Source organism: Chaetodon auriga, chromosome 5 (genome assembly GCF_051107435.1).
Source record: "Chaetodon auriga isolate fChaAug3 chromosome 5, fChaAug3.hap1, whole genome shotgun sequence".
In the NCBI taxonomy this organism is placed as follows: domain Eukaryota; kingdom Metazoa; phylum Chordata; class Actinopteri; order Chaetodontiformes; family Chaetodontidae; genus Chaetodon; species Chaetodon auriga.
Genome location: NC_135078.1, coordinates 26,791,147 through 26,808,557, shown reverse-complemented (window position 1 = coordinate 26,808,557; position 17,411 = coordinate 26,791,147). Strand labels below are relative to the sequence as shown.

The 17,411-nt window shown below is 48.2% G+C and overlaps 1 protein-coding gene across 3 annotated transcripts; it reads left to right on the top strand.

Moving 5' to 3' along the window:
* The first annotated feature begins 595 nt into the window (after positions 1–595).
* Positions 596–17,250, top strand: LOC143320779 (rapamycin-insensitive companion of mTOR-like). Of its 3 annotated transcripts, XM_076730700.1 has the most exons (38): positions 596–659; positions 785–832; positions 2,453–2,550; positions 4,900–4,964; positions 5,254–5,385; positions 5,607–5,670; positions 6,226–6,352; positions 6,461–6,630; positions 6,999–7,066; positions 7,522–7,589; positions 7,672–7,754; positions 8,072–8,159; positions 8,320–8,410; positions 8,520–8,586; positions 8,670–8,750; positions 8,981–9,081; positions 9,253–9,418; positions 9,788–9,889; positions 9,974–10,020; positions 10,120–10,255; positions 10,365–10,564; positions 10,668–10,794; positions 10,983–11,147; positions 11,363–11,439; positions 11,543–11,621; positions 11,719–11,828; positions 11,916–12,003; positions 12,127–12,219; positions 12,309–12,415; positions 12,562–12,791; positions 12,921–14,025; positions 14,241–14,321; positions 15,087–15,346; positions 15,438–15,644; positions 15,730–15,882; positions 16,264–16,387; positions 16,478–16,616; positions 16,699–17,250. In XM_076730700.1, the coding sequence occupies exons 1-38, from the start codon at positions 611–613 to the stop codon at positions 16,777–16,779; spliced, it is 5,277 nt and encodes a 1,758-aa protein (XP_076586815.1). In that variant the 5' UTR covers positions 596–610; the 3' UTR covers positions 16,780–17,250. The 3 variants fall into 3 exon arrangements, with proteins under 3 accessions (XP_076586815.1, XP_076586817.1, XP_076586816.1); XM_076730702.1 differs by lacking the exon at positions 14,241–14,321; XM_076730701.1 differs by lacking the exon at positions 14,241–14,321 and having other exon boundaries at positions 15,039–15,346.
* The last annotated feature ends 161 nt before the right edge of the window (positions 17,251–17,411 follow it).

The window sequence follows — 17,411 nt, the reverse complement described above, 5'->3', positions numbered from 1 at the left end:
ACGTGGTTTAGGATTAATATGGAATTGGTGAGTATGATGTTTGCAACCTGTTTTCACTCCCGCTGTGAGTTATTAAAACTGGCTGTGGTGAGACTTTGAGCAGTCACCACTGCAGTGATGACATGCTTTTACAAATATGGACAAATCCTGTTTATCTTCAGTTGGTGTTTTGGCTGGTTTGGTTGGGGAAATTTTTGTAGTCATGCGTTTGTGTAACCAACTTGTGGCATATTAAAAGAAAGATTTACCTTGGCGTGGTTTATTCTTTGCTGATGCGTACATTCACTTTATTCTTGATAAACAATAAAAATACATAAACTAGTGAAGTTCTTTTTGCAGCTTATGTTGACCTCTAATCCTTTTGGATTCTATTTTAAATGAAAATTTTGGATCTGAGACGAAAACTAGCAATAACAGCCCCTTCCTCACAGACCTTAATACTGTCGCCAGGTCAGATGTATGCTTTTATCCCTGATAAGATTAGAGGGGGATTAAGGAGGATCCATCTGATCTCAGGTCTGTCTGCTGCGGCTGTGTCGTGACATCCCCCGTTGTCTGTTTTCTCGCGAGAAGCCGCGAAGTTTCCGGTGTTGTGTATGTTCCTGGAAACATGGCGGCCAGCTTCCGCGGCCGTCCTATCCGGAGTCTTCGGATGCGAGGTGAGCGTGTAAAACTTGATGCAGTGGTATCTTTAATAGTGGGATATTGCAAAAATAGAATTTGTCAGGCACGCGATGGCCCCGGAGTGACCCCTCAACATGTCCTCTGTGTGTGTTTTTGATAGGTCGGAATGACAGCGGGGAAGAGAACGTACCGCTGGATCTGACCAGAGGTAAGCAGAGGCTTCATCACATCACCCTGAAAGCGATTATTGTTCAAAATGGATGAGGAGCTTTTCTGCAAACACCAGCCCGATGTAGTGAAAGCCCCGTTAGTCCGTGCACTCGTCCTGTCATTGCTGCTGTCGTTCCGTCCGCTTTCTCTCTCTGTTTCGTCTAATAACATTGCTAGCGATATCATAATAACAGGCGGTAGCGAGCTAACTAACTAGCTGAGTTAGCGTTAGCTAGCTGCCACGGCTAACCAGCCATGACGACGCTCTGTTGTTGTGATTGGTGTGAGTGGGCAAGATAGCCTGTTATTTAGCCAACCAGTCATAAGCGCTGTAGTCATGTATTGGTCATCGCTGGCTGTGTTAGAAAACGGGTTTCACGGCTGTTAGCAGGGTACCACTTAGACAGGACAGGGTACGCAGGGTGGTTTTTCACAGCTGCACAGTCTGCTCACATTCACCCCTCCAGAAACAGCTCAGCAGACCCGTCTGTTGACATGAAGCAGCGGTTCTCTGTCTTTGGGACCCAGCCACCGGCTTGTTTTATTCCAGCCGTGTGCACCAAGGGACATTTTGCATCTGAAATGGCAGATGAATGCAGCACAAAAGGCCAGACAGTGTTTTTGCCCCACTGACGTGATTCGAGCCCCCTACAGAAGGGATGGGTACACACTCGCTGTGAGCTGCTTCATCGTGGATTTGCAACATGAATGAATATATCTATCATGATATAATATGTTTCATTCCAGGTCAGGGTGTGTGCTTCATAACACGATGGTGACACGAGTTTTGTACAATCCTAAAACTGTCTGTGTCCAGGAGTTCAGGATCATGAAGCCTAAATGATTCTTATGCAAAGTCTCTGTCAGCTGTTTTTATTGCAGGCACATTCTTGCACGATGGGACGCGAGCTCAAACTTAAATCCTTTTATGATACTCCTGCATGTATGGATAGATTCCCATCGCTGCCCTGTCAGCTGATGGACCCCACGGTTATAGCTGATTCCTGTATGCACCGTTACATCTTACTCTCAGACTGGCTGTGCAGAGTAACGGACACTTTGGTTTAGTATTTTTCTCATATGGATAAAAGAACATTCGTACATTTTGTACTCATTCAGGTAGAATAAATACAGTGATTGTAAAGCCGTTTTACATGCTCCAATATTTTGATTGAAATCTGGCTCATTCTCTGCTAAACTTTGTTACTTAGGAGCAAATATTGAAGATCCTGCATGAAAATGACGTATTCATAGTATGTACTGCGTTTATCTTCTTGTTGAAATGCAGTATCTGGAACTGGTTTCCACGCAAACTAAACTACTGTAAATGTGCTGATTCCTGCCAAGAGTCTGTTTAATAAACCGTCTGTCTTCTGTGAACACCATCAAAGTAAGCCCAGAGTACTTTAAAGGAACTGAAAACAAAAAAATCGCTTCCCGCTCCAGTCTTGCTTTTACTGTGTAGACCTTGTTTTGACTGTACACACAAAATAAGTTTAACCAGCTAAACCAACTTCCTTTCTGCAGCATATCAATCATGGTTCATTGACTGATATTATGGCAATATGGCTTAATGCTTGTCTTGGTTACATTGTATTTCCGTTTCTGTCTCCTGCAGAACCGTCAGAAAACTTCCGTGAAATCCTTCAAAATGTGGCCAAACCGCACGGAGTCAGTAACATGCGAAAATTGGGCCACCTGAACAACTTCATAAAGGTAAAGCTGTCACGTTACGATGCTTTTACCCCAGTTTGTTATTTTAGGCAGTGTTGACGTGAAAGTGCCAAAGTTGCTCGCCGCTTATCTCCCGAAACCAACATGAAGACCGCGTTGAAGCTGTGGGTGCAGACGTGCAGCCTTTCAAGTGGGTTGACTCACTCTTCAGATATCTGTAAAGATTGACTGGCTGCGCTCCCCCTCCTCTGTACTGTCACCACCGACCTCTCCTTGATCCTCCTCTCTTGGGTGTTGCTGCCAGCAGGCCTAGCCGTGCCTGTCATTGTGACGCTGACAGTGAATGTAACTGGAGCTCTGGGGATGCGAAAGCGCTCTGACCTAATGTGCATCAAGAGCAGCACTCTGACTTTGAAACCTGAGATTTCTAATGTCTGGTTTTTGTTCTTAGAAACCTCAGGCACTCACGTTTGTAAACTTTATTGTATCCGTCTGTTTAAATGTGAGCTTTTCATGCATGGATGATAAACTATGACTGTATAGATTTTCCAGTACATCCAGACATCTCATGTCAGTGAGAGCAACTGAATTGCGTTCAGGTAAACTGAAGCGTAAAGCAGGTGATCCTGGACAGGCCTCAGAACAGAGGTTTGAACTGCTGAATGAGTGGGCCATGTCTGTCCTGCTTATCAGCGCCTGCTGGCTGTGATGCGCAGTTTTATTGTTTGCAAATGAAGAAAAGGAGGAAGAATAAGAGCTTGAGTTGCTTCTCTCGTATTGTTTTGGAGTTTCAGTGCAGATAGAGGAATCTGTCTAATCGCTCAGATGGAAGTTATTTTCCCATGTAAACGGTGGTTTTAGACTTGTTTTTCTTTGTGTGGACATGGCCTGTGATGGACTAGTGACCTCTCTGGGGTGTTTTTCTGCCTTCCTCCCAGCACATACTTGAAAAGTCTCCAGGAATAATTTTACTCACCATTCCTGGACACTGATTCCAGATTAGATATTTCCAGATTTCTGCTGAGCGACCCGCCGCCTCAGACCACGTCTGACTGCCTGTAGTGGACGTATTTTGACCAATCGTTAGTGACTGTGCAGGCACATTGGCTTTGTGCAGCTGGCATTGTAGCAGAATGAAGGCTGAGTGTGGGCCTGAGTTGTGTGTCTGTAATTTGTACACCTAACTCTATTGTTTACAACTGACAGGAGGGTAATAGCCATGACGTGTGTGTTTGTGTGTATACGTCGGTCAGAGCACCATGCCTCTGATTCCTTATAAGGGTTCCTGGACGGTGAGGGTGACCTAATCCCCCCCGGAGAGTGTCACATGCCCCTCGCCCGTCTCCTCACCCCTCCTCCTGCCTGCTTGGGTTCTGACATCACAGCTGGTTTAAACCCCCTACTCACCATGTTCACCCATCCCGTCCTGCTCCGCCTCTCCTCTGCTGTTTACAGTGAAGAGATGAGGTGATGAGAGAGGTTGTTTATGTCCAGTTTTAAGGAGCCGTTCACACAAAAATGACCAGTTTAATTAGCTCTGACTCGCCTGTTGTGCAGCATCAGAATAGGCATGGGTGGGCTGAAATGCTGCGATGGAGCAGCAGTGATTTGCTGGTAGTGTGAAGTTGCCTCAGGATGCCTATAAGAAAGGTGGCAGCCCCCAAATGGCAGCATCCTTTGCCCAAGGAGATAATTGCTTTGTGAATATTTTGAGTGTCTGACTGTGCTGTTGCCAGTTGACTTAATGTTTTTATAATGAACTGCTTTTGCACACAGACTATTTGAATCTTGTGTATACCAGCTGTGTGTGGGCCTCTGTTAATGATGGAGGACCTGTGGTGAGGGAACTGCTAGAAGTGGCAATTCATGCTAAAAACAGGTTTCATTGGCAGGCCTGGTAGGGTAAAGAAAGCAGGAGCAAATAGTCGAAGAATACCACAGAATTAGCCAACCTATTGCTTCCTCTTATCACCCTCTATATCCACCACATATTCATACGAGCACGTGCCCTCGTAAACAACAAATGACGCAGGTGACACAAGCCAACACCCGATACTGGACCTGTGAATGTGTTGCCCCGACATTTTTGTAATTATAGCTTCCGTCTACCCCCAAGGAAAGCATGACATGATCCGGTCACGAATCACCTACTGCAAACAAGTGAGCATGTAACAGACAAGTGGAAAAACACAGCAAACACACCTGCATGGCTCCTGCAGGAAGGCGCTGTGCTGTTTAGTAGTCTGGATCGTCACTTAGGTTGATGCTTTTTTGACTCAAACGCAGTTAAACTGAGCTTCTCAGGACCCCAGATCTGCCATAGCACCACGTCAGTGCATTCTGTTTATGGACAAACTCATTTCTTCTTCCCGTCCTATCTCTGTGTTACAGCTGTTATGCAGCATTAACCACCGCGAGGAGAACTTTGGGTTTACGTACGAAGAAATCATCGTTTGGTGAGTGTTGTCAGCAGCGCAGTAGTTACTGATTGTACACCATGTTCTGTTTATCAGCATGTGCTCCATTTCACTTTCACTGGCTTGTAATTTATGCAGCTGAGTGAAATAGTTTGTGAGTCAGGCCCTGTGGCTCATCAGTTGGGATGTTTGGAACATAAATCTGATGAGAACTGAAATGAGAACGAATCAGAGAACATCAGGCTTGTGAAAGAATTCAGAAAATAGTCTTAATAAATCTCATGTCACGTCCGCTTACTCACCCAAGTTTTGGATTTTTAACCCCCAGTCTGCGACTAGCTCTTCTGAATGAGGCCAAGGAAGTGCGTGCTGCAGGGTTGCGGTCGCTCCGCTACCTCATTAGAGACACCACTGTGCTGCAGAAGGTCCTCAGACTACAGGTGGACTATTTGGTAGCCAGGTGAGATCCTGCTCTGACCACACCTGTCAGGTGGAAACATTTTGTTGGTCGAAGAATTTTCATTTTTATGGTGTGTTCAAAGTCTTGTCAGTTCCTTTGAAATGTTGTGCTTCAGTCACACCTTTCTTTCTTTCTCTCGCTGACACGTTTGTTTTCCTCCTGCTGACTGTCTGTGGCAGCGCCAGAAGGACGTGACTAATTATTTTTGTGTGCTTGTTTAGATGCATTGACATCCAGCAGAGCAATGAGGGCGAGAGGACTCAGGCTCTGCGACTTGTCCGAAAGGTAAGATAATGTCTTTTTATGAATTTCTGCACCTCCTCAGCCCTTCTGTCTCGCATTGATTCAGCCGCTGTCGTGGCAGCACAGTGCCACCAGAAAGATCCTCGGGTTAGCAGCAGCCTCGGTGTGTGGATGGTTTGCACAAGTCTGCAGGCGAGGCTATTTATAGCGCTTTCTGTAGTTTACTGTAAACTCTGTTCACACATACACGCTCGCACTCATGTGCACGCACACATAGAGTCAGGGTCTGGTTTCAAGAAAGTGCTGTTGGCCGTCCCAGCAGTAATACAACCCCATCCTCGATCCGTGACGTAAAGCCGAGCCTCCTATCATAAAATACATTTCTGTTATCATGTGTTGGATTGTAAAGTCTGTGTGTGTATATATATATGTATATATATATGTATATATATATGTATATGTATGTATATACCCCCCAAGAAAGTTAAAAAAAAAACAAAAAAAAAAAAAACCACACGGTGGTTATTTTTCTGCTTCTGTTGGTCTGGACTTGTTTGATGACTCATGTCTTCCTCCTCTCCCTCCCTCCCTCTGTAGATTATCACAGTCAATGCGATGCTGTTCCCCACCTCTATTGCAAACTCTCTAATCGCTGTGGGCACTGATGGACTGCAGGAGAGAGACCGCATGGTCCGAGCAGCCATCGCCATCGTGTGTGAGCTCGGTGAGTGTCGAACGTTAGCGGACAGAAACATCCTTTAGGCTGACTTTCGTGTGAAGAAGTGCGAAAAGCCCCTAATATTTGTTCGTGGCTGACTTCCTGCCTCCGTAGCCCTGAAGAACCCAGAGGTGGTGGCCAAACGGGGAGGCCTCAGCACCATCCTGAAGAGCGTGATTGACTGTCAGCTGAGTCGCATCAACGAAGCTCTGATCACCACCGTCCTCCATCTGCTCAACCACCCGCGTACCCGTCAGTACGTGCGTGTTGACGTGGAACTGGAGGTAGGCACGCACACACAGATACCAATTCAGGGGGCGCTGCTGCTGGTCAATGCGCCGGTGTGCCGGGCGCCATTCCAGTCAGGATTAGCAGCCGTAGGTTGGACCTGTCTTTCCCATGGAGCTCACAGTAACCAGTTACAGCATTTCTATAAAGCCTCATTGTCTGTAAACAGACACCTGGGACGGCAGCGTCTCATCGCCACAGTCATAATATCCACACGGGTGTCACATGAGATCTAAAGCAGGTTAATAATTACCGCGGGATGCTTGGTGGGAGTATTTTAAGAAGGCATTTCGAGAGCAAATGAAGCCTTAAAGTCTGTTGTGTTTTGCACTCATCCGTCTTTTGTGTGTGTTCGGTCCTCCAGCAAATCCTCGCGCCTTTCACAGATTTTCACTACCGTCACAACGCAGACACGGCTGAAGGGCAACTCAAGTGAGTGTGTGTGTGTGTGTGTGTGTGTGTGTGGGGGGATATGAAGAGTGTCACTGTTACAGGAGAAACAAAAAGATAGTGTTCTGACATTTCCCTCTGTTTACCGTTCGCTGTGTTTCTATAATGGTAACACCATGCATCGGGAAAGTGGAGGGTTTGTGTAGTGTTTTTGTGATTCGACCCTTGTTATCAGGGCTGCTTGACTCCAGCATGACTTGCCCGAGGATGTGAAGCACGCTCAGTCACGATAATCCTTTAAGTCGATGAAAGATTTGCTTTTATATCAAAAGATCTTTTTATTGATTCTCCTTGACTCCCATTAATGTTGGATCCTTTGTGAAACGCTTTAAATGCTCTGTGAAAAGCCCCTCACAAAGATCCTAATGATGCTGTGTGTGTGGAACATGGCGTCCTGTTCTTAATGTGTGTGTGTGCGTGTGTGTGTGTGTTCACAGGGAGGACAGAGAGTCCCGTTTCTTGTCCAGCAGGATGGCCATCGTGGCAGCCTTTCGCTCCTGGTCTGGTAGGGACTTTGATTGGTTTAGTTCGTTTTACATCACTTGTGTTACTGTTGAACGTAACTCAATGTCCCTTTCTTTACTCAGGGATTATCAACCTATGCAAGGCTGGAAATTCTGGAATCCAGTCTTTAATTGGCTTACTCTGCATACCAAATATGGAAGTTAGGGTGAGTACGCTGGCATTAATTCGTCGGGCCTGACCTGCTCCACTCCAACCAGCGCTGGCGATAACGTGACTTGTGTATTTTTTAAGATGGAGTATTTGTCTGGTCAGCGTATCAGAGCACAGAGCGAGATACATATTTGAAGGCAGCCACGGCACAGATAAATCAATATCATCACTGTTTCCATTGGATTCAGAGAAAAACAAGGCTCCCCTCAGGCCACTGGAGTGCTGTGCTGCACAGTGGAGCTGCTCTTTTGAATGCTTGTGCCATATCGAATATGTTTGTATCTGATTCCTCTAATGTCGTGCTCCTCACAGAAAGGCTTGTTGGAGGTGTTATATGAGATATTCCGGCTCCCTGTGCCCATTGTAACTCAAGACTTCACGGAAGCTCTTCTGAGTGTTGGTGAGTAGAACTTTGTAGCTTCAGAATATTATACTTCCTCCCAGTATCTTGGTACACTGGATTGGAGTGTTTTTCACACAAAGTAGCCTTCGAAGTTTTACTCTAACGTGCATATTTGACGCACACAGTACAAACTGATCTGTTCTCCGGTCTCCCTCAGACCCCGCCCGGTTCCAGGACACCTGGAGGCTCTCTGATGGGTTTGTTGCTGCTGAGGCCAAAGTCATCCTTCCACATCGGGCTCGCTCCAGGTGGGAGACGATATGAGAGGCTGGAAATGGAATAAACTGAATAAAATCCGTCTGTCAGCTCAGTGCACATGTGAGCCATGATGTCATTTTTTCTGTTTTACTGCACTAGGCCTGATCTGATGGACAACTACCTGGCGTTTGTTCTGTCGGCCTTCATCACCAGCGGGCTGTTAGAGGTGAGCAGGTGGTGGGTTTAGCACTCTGCTCGTTGTTCGAGGTCGTGAACGTTGCTGTTGAACCGTCCTCTTCGTCACTGCAGGGTCTTGTTGAAGTCGTGACCAGTAGTGATGATCAGCTTGCAGTCAGAGCCACCATCCTCTTGGGAGAACTTCTACACATGGTAATGTTGAAATGCAGAAAATATCTCTGACATATTTACTTATTTTATAGTTTGACGCCCTGAAATCTACAGCACTAAAGAAGAAATTAGCCCTAGCCCTGGAAACTAATCGTGGCGTCAGTCTGGAAGATTTGTGCTTTTAGAAAAACTGCCGGCGACAACCGACTTCTGTGATTCTAATGATGAATGCATTTGTTTCTATTTCCTCCACCCGCCTGTCTCTTGTTTAGGCAAACACCATCCTTCCTCATTCCCACAGTCACCACCTGCACTGCCTCCCCACCCTCATCAACATGGCAGCCTCCTTTGACATCCCACAGCAGAAACGACTGTGAGTACACTCGGACGTGCGCGTCTGTCGACCCTTATAAAAGTCGTCTTCAGTCCTGACACATTTATTTAGCAGAACTACAGGATACAGAAGTGAACCGTGAATGCAGCATATTCTAAATGCAGGTTAATATTTCCAACAAAACGCCCCCCACGTTTTCGTTCTTTCCAGTCGTGCAAGTGCAGCGGTCAACAATCTGAAGCGTTTTCATGAGAAGAAGAAGAAAGGTTTGAAACCGCACAGTCTTTACTTGGACCACATCATCCGCAAGTCTGTGTCTTCACACAACCGCAGAGAGTCGCACTCGCGTGTCCACAGGGACATCTATGTCATTAAGGTAAATATGTTTGTTATTATTATTATTATTATTATGTTTATTATTAGTGTATCTGCCCTCAGCATTAAGGTAGTTTAAAGGAATCCATGTTCAGAATGACACAGCTTTCAACTAATTAGAAGGCACCTTGATGGAGCTAGGCTAGCTGTTTCCCTTTGCTCTCAGTGTTTGTGCTAAGCTAAGCTAAACACACCTAAGAGCTTGTAGTTTACTGCCGTTTGAGGACAAATGTGCTGTTTCTCACAGTGTGAAGCAGGTGATTTAAATAAATACAGTGAGAAAATTTCAAAGCTTCTTACTTGGAGCAGTAAAAGAATCTTTGTTTTCTTGTGTTTTTGTCACATCACTGTTTTCTGTGTTTGTCTTCAGGACACGGAAGAAGCACTGATGATGAACCTGAGAGACAGTCATATTCTCAACCACAAGCAGAACCTGGAGTGGAACTGGTTGCTTATTGCCACGATCCTTAAGGTCAGGCTGTTTTCATGGAGCACCGCAGACTCAGCTGCCTTTTTTTCCTTGTCTAATGCTTAAATGTTTTTTTTTTCCTCCCAGTGGCCAAATGTAAACCTCAGGAACAACAAAGATGAACAGATGCACAAGTAAGACTCCTTCAGATCATCAGAAGCCGATGCAACATTTCCAATAGCCTGACGGACTTTTCTGACTGTGAAATGTTTGTTTGTTTGCTGTGAGAGCAGGTTTGTGCGGAGGCTGCTGTACTTTTATAAGCCCAGCAGTAAGTTGTATGCGGCGCTGGCGTTGGATCACTCAAAGGCCAGACAGCTCACCGTGGTCGGCTGTCAGTTCGTTGAGTTCCTTATGGACTCAGATGAGGTCAGAGAAGTGGACACGCACACACAAAACACACATTCCTGTTTTACCTGTTGTCATTTTCTCACTTGCCTCTCCTGTCGGATCTCCCTCCTCTTCCCGCTGCGGCCAGGATGGCCAGGGTTACCTGGAGGACCTGGTGAGGGACATGGTGTCATGGCTGTCCTCGTCCTCGGGGCTGAAGCCTGAGCGTTGTCTGCAGAGCAACGGCCTGCTCACCACGCTCAGCCAACACTACTTCCTCTTCCTGGGGACGCTCTCTGCACACCCGCAGGGAGTCAAACTGCTGGAGAAATGTGGCCTGTTTCAGTGGTGAGTTCACAGGAAAGAGCCTGTAAAAGCTCAGAGATGCTGTAAGAAATGTTTGCTCCATGAATCGACGCGTTTCATTGATTACTCTTACTCGTTCCTGCAGCCTGCTGAATCTGTGCTCTGTGAAGAACCAGGACGCTGTGCTGAAACTCGCTGTGTCCACACTGGACTACAGCAGAGACGGTCTGGCCAGAGTGATCCTCTCCAAGATCCTCACTGCTGCTACTGATGTAAGACTGCAGCAGCATGAGGGCGTGACACACAAACAAACAAGCAGACAAAAACACACTCAATGAGCAGTGACAGGAAAATCCGTCCATGTTGTTTTAACACATCAGACATCACTGAGCCATCCCTCAGGTGTGCTGACTGACTCTGACTCTCTCTCTCCCACAATGCTTCTCGTCTTGCCGAGCAGCCGTGCAGGTTGTATGCCACCAAACACCTCCGCGTGCTGCTGCGTGCCAGCGTGGAGTTCTTCAGTAGCTGGGGTATGGAGCTGCTGGTCACACAGCTCCACGACCACAGCAAGGCTGTGTCCATGGAGGCCCTGGACATTCTGGACGAGGCCTGTGAGGACAAGGCGAGTGCTGGAAAAGCGTTGTCAGATTAGGATGCATTAGATGAATTCCTCCTTCTCTTTGACTTAAACAGTGTGAATGAACATTTAGAGAGGCGGTGCTGGAACATGAACGTGTTGAAGGCAGTTAGATTGAGTTCATGGTGTCTGTCTGACTGCGGCGCTGCATGTCCAGCCTTCTTGTCCTCTGACTTCTTTACGTTTGTGCTGCTTCACAGGCCAACCTGCACGCTCTGATCCAGCTGAAACCAGCTCTGTCCCACCTGGGAGACAAGGGCCTCCTGCTGCTCCTCAGGTGAGTGTTACCAAACATGGCTTCATTTCAGCGATGTGTTTCAGTCTTTTATGTAGTCCAGCAGCACTGACATCTTGAATGCACTCTTGTGTCTGCTGTTTAGGTTCCTGTCCATTCCTAAAGGTTTCTCCTACCTCAACGAGAGGGGATACGTCAGCAAGCAGCTGGATAAATGGCAGAAGGTATGACCAGGATACTGGCATACAGCAAAATAAGAACACCACACACCATTGGACTTTTTTGTTTGACTCTTTCACCTAAATGCTGTTTTGATGGCAGGAATACAACCTGAAGTATGTGGACCTGATAGAGGAGCAGCTCAACGAAGCTCTAACAACCTACCGCAAACCTGTCGATGGAGACAACTACGTCAGACGCAGCAACCAAAGGTGAGAGGCTGAAGTTTGTCATCACCCGTCGAGCCACAGGATGCACTGCAGACTGCAGAAGGCTAATTTCTCTGACTGTGTCTCCAGGTTACAAAGACCAAATGTCTATCTCCCTGTGCACTTGTATGGTCAGCTGGTCCACGATAAGACGGGCTGTCACCTATTGGAGGCTCAGGTATCTTCTTCATTCTTTTTGTTGATTCAGATGTTTCCTCCCATGTATTCATTGGTCTATGAGGCAGTGGGTGGTGTAGATTTATCAGCCTGTCTTCTTAATGTCTTCTTTTTCCATCTCCAGAGTGTGGTTCCTGACCTCAGCTACACGGTTCGCTCCCCGATGCTGGACACCTGGGAGGGCATTAAACAGCTGAAGGCTGCTCTCTGGGCTCTGGTCAGTATCACTTGCTATCAGTTTATGTCACTATAAAAGTGATAGTCACAAAGAGATGGCTCTGATTTGTGATGTTTTTTTCCTTTCAGGGCAACATTGGCTCTTCAAACTGGGGTCTGAACCTCCTGCAGGAGGAGAACGTCATTCCTGACATCCTGGCGTTGGCTCAGCACTGTGAGGTGCTGTCAGTACGAGGGTGAGCTCATTCTGCCAGTCATTCTCAGGTTTCAGCCAAAAAACTGAACAAAAACAGGCACTTTAAACTGATGTCCATCTAGATTTTATGCCCCTGGGTCAACAGGGCTCATTTGTACGTGTACTAACGGTCCTCTCCTTCTGCAGGACATGCGTCTATGTGCTGGGTGTGATCTCCAAGACCAGGCAGGGCTGTGAGGTGCTGAAGCAGTATGGTTGGGATGCAGTCAGACACAGTCGCAGGACGCTGTGGCCTGTCACTCCAGAAGAGGTCGACGCACAGCTGACCTCTGAACTTTCCTCAGTGCCGAGCACGCTCAGCCTGAACTCTGAATCCACCAGCTCGCGCCACAACAGCGAGAGCGAGTCTCAGCCAAGTACGTAGGATTTGCATCTGTAGTAAAACGACTGGTTGTGTTTGTGATGTTGCATCATCATAATCAGGTATTTTTATGGACCCTTGCAGTTATTTTATTGTGCTCTGAATTCACGTCTTGTCCTCACAGACATGTACATCCTGGATGATGACAAGTGTGATGTTCTGGACCCGTCAGACGAGCCCTCCTTCTATCTACACTCCAAACCGGTCAAGGACCGCAGCCCCTTCACGATCCTGGCCTCCACTCGCTTTGTTCGCACCCGCTTCCTCAACTCCCTGTCACTCCCCAGCAAGAAGCTGCGCTCCACCAGCGACCCCAAGACCCCATCAGGCTCTCGGACCCCTACTGAACTCAAGACGGGGAGCATTAGGCGGAACAGGACGGTGACAGAGCCCTCGGTCTACAGCCCAAACCAGGGGGACGTCTTCACCTCTGTGTTTAATGGCAGAGGAATGCCGAAGAGTCCCACTGTCAGCCTGGAGACGTCCTTTGTCGGGACCAGGGGGGGCTCTGAGGAGCAGCTTGTGGACGGCAGGCTGGCCAGGGGAGGAGGCTCGGGCCTCGGACTCAGCGGTCTCGGAGGGCACGGGGCCGCGGAGCACCCCGGCCGGGAGAGGGAGCAGAGCAGCCGAGAGCGTCTTGCGGGAGATGGTGGTTCCTCATCGAGCGGAGGCAACGTGGGAGGGGGCGGAGGAGGCGGCGGAGGTACTCAGTTTAAAAGCCGCAGTCAGAGCTTTAACACGGACACCACAACCAGCGGCATCAGCTCCATGAGCTCCAGCCCCTCCAGGGAGACCGTTGGAAACCCCGAGCACCCCGAACCCGAGCCGGACTCCTCTGACTGTGTGAGCCTGAACACAGTGGTGTCAGCCAAGACTGTCAAAACACTCTCCTCCCTCACCCCCCAGGCTCAGACCAACCACATGTCCACGTCCAAGTCCTCCACTGTCTCTCTGGTACCGCCCGGCTCCTCGCACACTCTCCCCCGCCGAGCTCAGTCTCTCAAGTCTCCTTCGGTGACCACCATCAAGAGCCTGGCTGACTGTAGCTTCATGTACACCAGCCCACGGGACGCGCTGGGCTACGCCACGCTGAAGCGGCTGCAGCAGCAGAGGATACACCCGTCTTTGTCTCACAGTGAGGCGCTGGCCTCGCCAGCCAAAGACGTGCTGTTCACCGACACCATCACTATGAAGACCGGCAGCCTGGACTCCAGACTGACGCCTCGCAGGTAAGTCAGGGACGATGGGACGGAAAGCAGACACTGAATCTGTTTTCCTTTGTCTCCATGAATGTGTTTGTTGAATGATATGTTTGCTCTCCTGTCTGCAGCCATGCTGCTGTAGCTTGAGCAGCTATGTGCGTGCGACAGTGTTTTGGTTTCTGTCTTCCTGTTCAATGACAGCTGTGAGTGTGTCTTTGTGCACCTTCTGCCATGTCTGTCAGGTTATCAGATAGGAGGGGCACCTGTCCAGATCCCAGCGTCTTAAGTCCATACCACAGGCTGTCCAGAACGCTTGTACCGCGGTGGGTGGACCTACCCAGCGTCCTCCTCTGTAGAGATGTAGCTTGTAGCGCAGATCCAGACAAATGTGTCCTCGCTGCTTTTACTTTAGTCGCACCCACAGCTCTATGCCTGCAGTTGTTTTGCCATTGCTTTGACTCGTGCAGCCCCGTAGTGTTTGTGTAGTGAGTTTGACCCTTGTGCATCGGTCAGCTGCTGGTTGTTCCCTCCTCTGTGAGCTGTAGAAACAGCACACGGGTAGAGAGAGGTGCCACGATATTCGGGGTGTCACGGCTCTCCAAAGCCATGATTCAATTTAGACTTGAACTGCCATTGTTAGACTGTGGAGTCTTGATTTGTACACATCAACATATCACTGGTTTTGTAGCCTAGTTTTAGGTCATCCTGAGCTGCTCTAACCCCTTTTTCCAATTCCAAATTGTTTTTTGACCTTCCGTATGAGCTTCTGCCTCCATTTAACCTCTGAGTAGATTTCTGTGTGAAGCTTTAGACTGCTGATCCGTGGGTGCTTTAGTGTTCTTTAAACCTGTGCCAGTAGATCCTTGACATCAGGTTAAGGCAGCGACGTCACGCGTTGGACCTCCAGTTGTCCTAACTTGCTGCAGCACTTGAGTCTTTAGAGCCCGTTGTGATCCCGACTTTCTCCTCACTAAGTCTCTGTCTCTGTGCTTTTATCCAACATTTCTTCATTTACTCCTCACGTTCCTCTCCTGTCCCAGCCTCTCCCCCCGGATCCTCTCACGCACCTCTCCTCTTGCCCTTCCTAGGTTTCTGAAGGCTCTGAGCTTTGCCTCTCTGGATAAAGAGGAGCTGCTCAGTCCCATCAACCAAAGCACTTTGCACCGCTGCTCCTCGGTGCGCTCAATGGTCTCGAGCGCCACCTACGGGTGCAACGACGACTACATCGGCCTCGCACTGCCCATGGACATCAACGATATATTCCACATCAGAGACTCAGCATACTTTCAGCAGAGGATCAGCCCGCCGTCCGAAGAGCGGAAGCGTTTCCTCTTTGGTGAAGGAGACGGTAAAAGCAGCCTCAGACCTGATTAAACGATCATTCAGTCACCAACGTGAGAAGAAAAAGCTTGTGCTGACCATGTTTTTTCGCTCTGTAGGCGACCGCCCGCCTCTCCCGATCCTGAAGCAGCAGTTCAGCATCTCTGAGCTGATTGTGTCCAGAGGTGACAGCCAGAACCACACGGTGGGCTCAGAGGAGACGGGCCTGCAGGATCACAGTGACGAAAACTGCCTCTACTGTGTAGGAGCCACCGTCCTCGGATACCCCACACAGCCTCAGATCAACAGCACACACCCTCGGACTGGTGAGCCCCCCCCACACACACACACATCCACCTGGACACGCCTTAAAGTCAGCGCAGAAGATAACGAACGCTCTTTTTCTGCCAGACTACGTCGACTTCCCGTCATGGGGAGGGCAGGGCGGCCATCGTCTGGAGGTCATGCCTCAGTCCAAGTTCTCTGGCGTGTCCGGCTGCAGCGACGCCGCTGTGTCACAAGGCTCCATCTGTGGCACGCCCACACCTGGTGACATCGTCATAGGTAAGAAGAAGAAATAACCTAAATTCCAGGGTTATCACCTTTCAGCCTCTGCTCGTGATTTTCATGATTCACACACATTCAGAAACAGTTGACTCTTTTCACACATGCTGTGGGACACAGATCGATGGCGCAAGGGACAATCCAGCAGATGGCGGTAATTCAAAAGTTATGGAACTGTATCGTTACTGTTTTCATTCACAACAGAGCCGCACCAGCGTTTTCCCTGAAATGTTTCAAGGTCCTGAGGCGAAACTTTCGGCCCAGATTCCCCTGAATATCGATCCCTGCTCCCGTTCACACGTGATGACCTGATAAGAGCAGAGAGAGACAGAAAAGTACGTGTGGTGAATGTTGAGTATTTATTTCTGTGTATTTATTCAGGTGGCAAGGCGATATCAGAAGACGGCCCCGCCTCACGTGTCTTGCTGAGGAAGGAGGTGCTCCGCCTCATCATCAACCTCAGCTCCTCTGTAGGAACCAAAGGCCACGAAACAGGACTACTGACGTAAAGCTCTCTTTTTTTAGACACATGTTCAATGTGCAGGACTGTGCGAGTTGTTTTCTAAGGCCAGTCAAATGTTTCCTGTTCCCGCAGGATAAAGGAGAAGTTCCCCTACGCGTTCGACGACATCTGCCTGTACTCCGAGGTTTCCCACCTCTTAGCTCACTGTATGTTTCGGCTGACTTCGAGACGCTTCATACAGGAACTCTTCCAGGACGTGCAATTCATGCCAGTAAGACATGACAGCATGTTTTCTGAAAGCCTGCTCCTGTTCACTGTCCCGTGTGTCACATTCTTCTTTCCTCTTTTTGTAGATGTATGAGGAAGCAGAGGCAATCCTGACAAAGCTACCAAAACCTGTTGACGAGGACGCTGACCCCCCTGCAGAATCCTGATCGTCCTCCCCCCTTTTATTCCTGCACAGCCCCAATCCTGCCACCCTACAAACACAGAAAGAAAGACTGAGAGGATATAAGATGGGGAGGCGTCTGGCATGTTCCAGACGCCTCCATGTTGAGCATGTTGCTCAAATGAGAGTACCATCGCCAAGAAGGAGGAGGAGGAGGAGGAGGAAGAGGAGGTCATCGCTCGTTTGTCTTCTAGCCAACACAAGCTAGAAACAAAGGACGTCTGTACCTGTAAACGAAATTCAACCTGACACGCCGAATGCTGTCTCAGACTTCTTTTGTTTTTAAACAGGAAAAAGGGGGAGCAGTTTAACCAAATACTGTTTTCAGATGGGCGGGCAATCTTGAGCGACACTCAATAATACGTCAACATAATTCTTAAGGACGAGCTGCATCAGTAAGACAAAGACTCACGTTGTGTTTAAAAAAAAAAAAAAAACAAGAAGAAGAAGAAGAAAATATTCTCTCAACATTTTATCTCTTTCCAGAGGTGGTGTTTTTCTGTAATGAAATGAATAAGGCATGTTGTTGTGTCCACCCAGTGATTCCTCAGACCCTGCGTTCTTTTCTCCTTATCAAACAAAACACTACAGAAGGGTCCTGCTGTTTCTAAAACTTAC

Bases quoted from the DNA above. Each gene is read 5' to 3' on its own strand.
- LOC143320779 (XM_076730700.1), top strand. From the start codon at position 611: ATGGCGGCCAGCTTCCGCGGCCGTCCTATCCGGAGTCTTCGGATGCGA. The intron at 4,965-5,253 runs GTGAGTGTTGTC...TTTAACCCCCAG, and splicing joins TACGAAGAAATCATCGTTTG to TCTGCGACTAGCTCTTCTGA. The intron at 10,021-10,119 runs GTAAGACTCCTT...CTGTGAGAGCAG, and splicing joins AAAGATGAACAGATGCACAA to GTTTGTGCGGAGGCTGCTGT.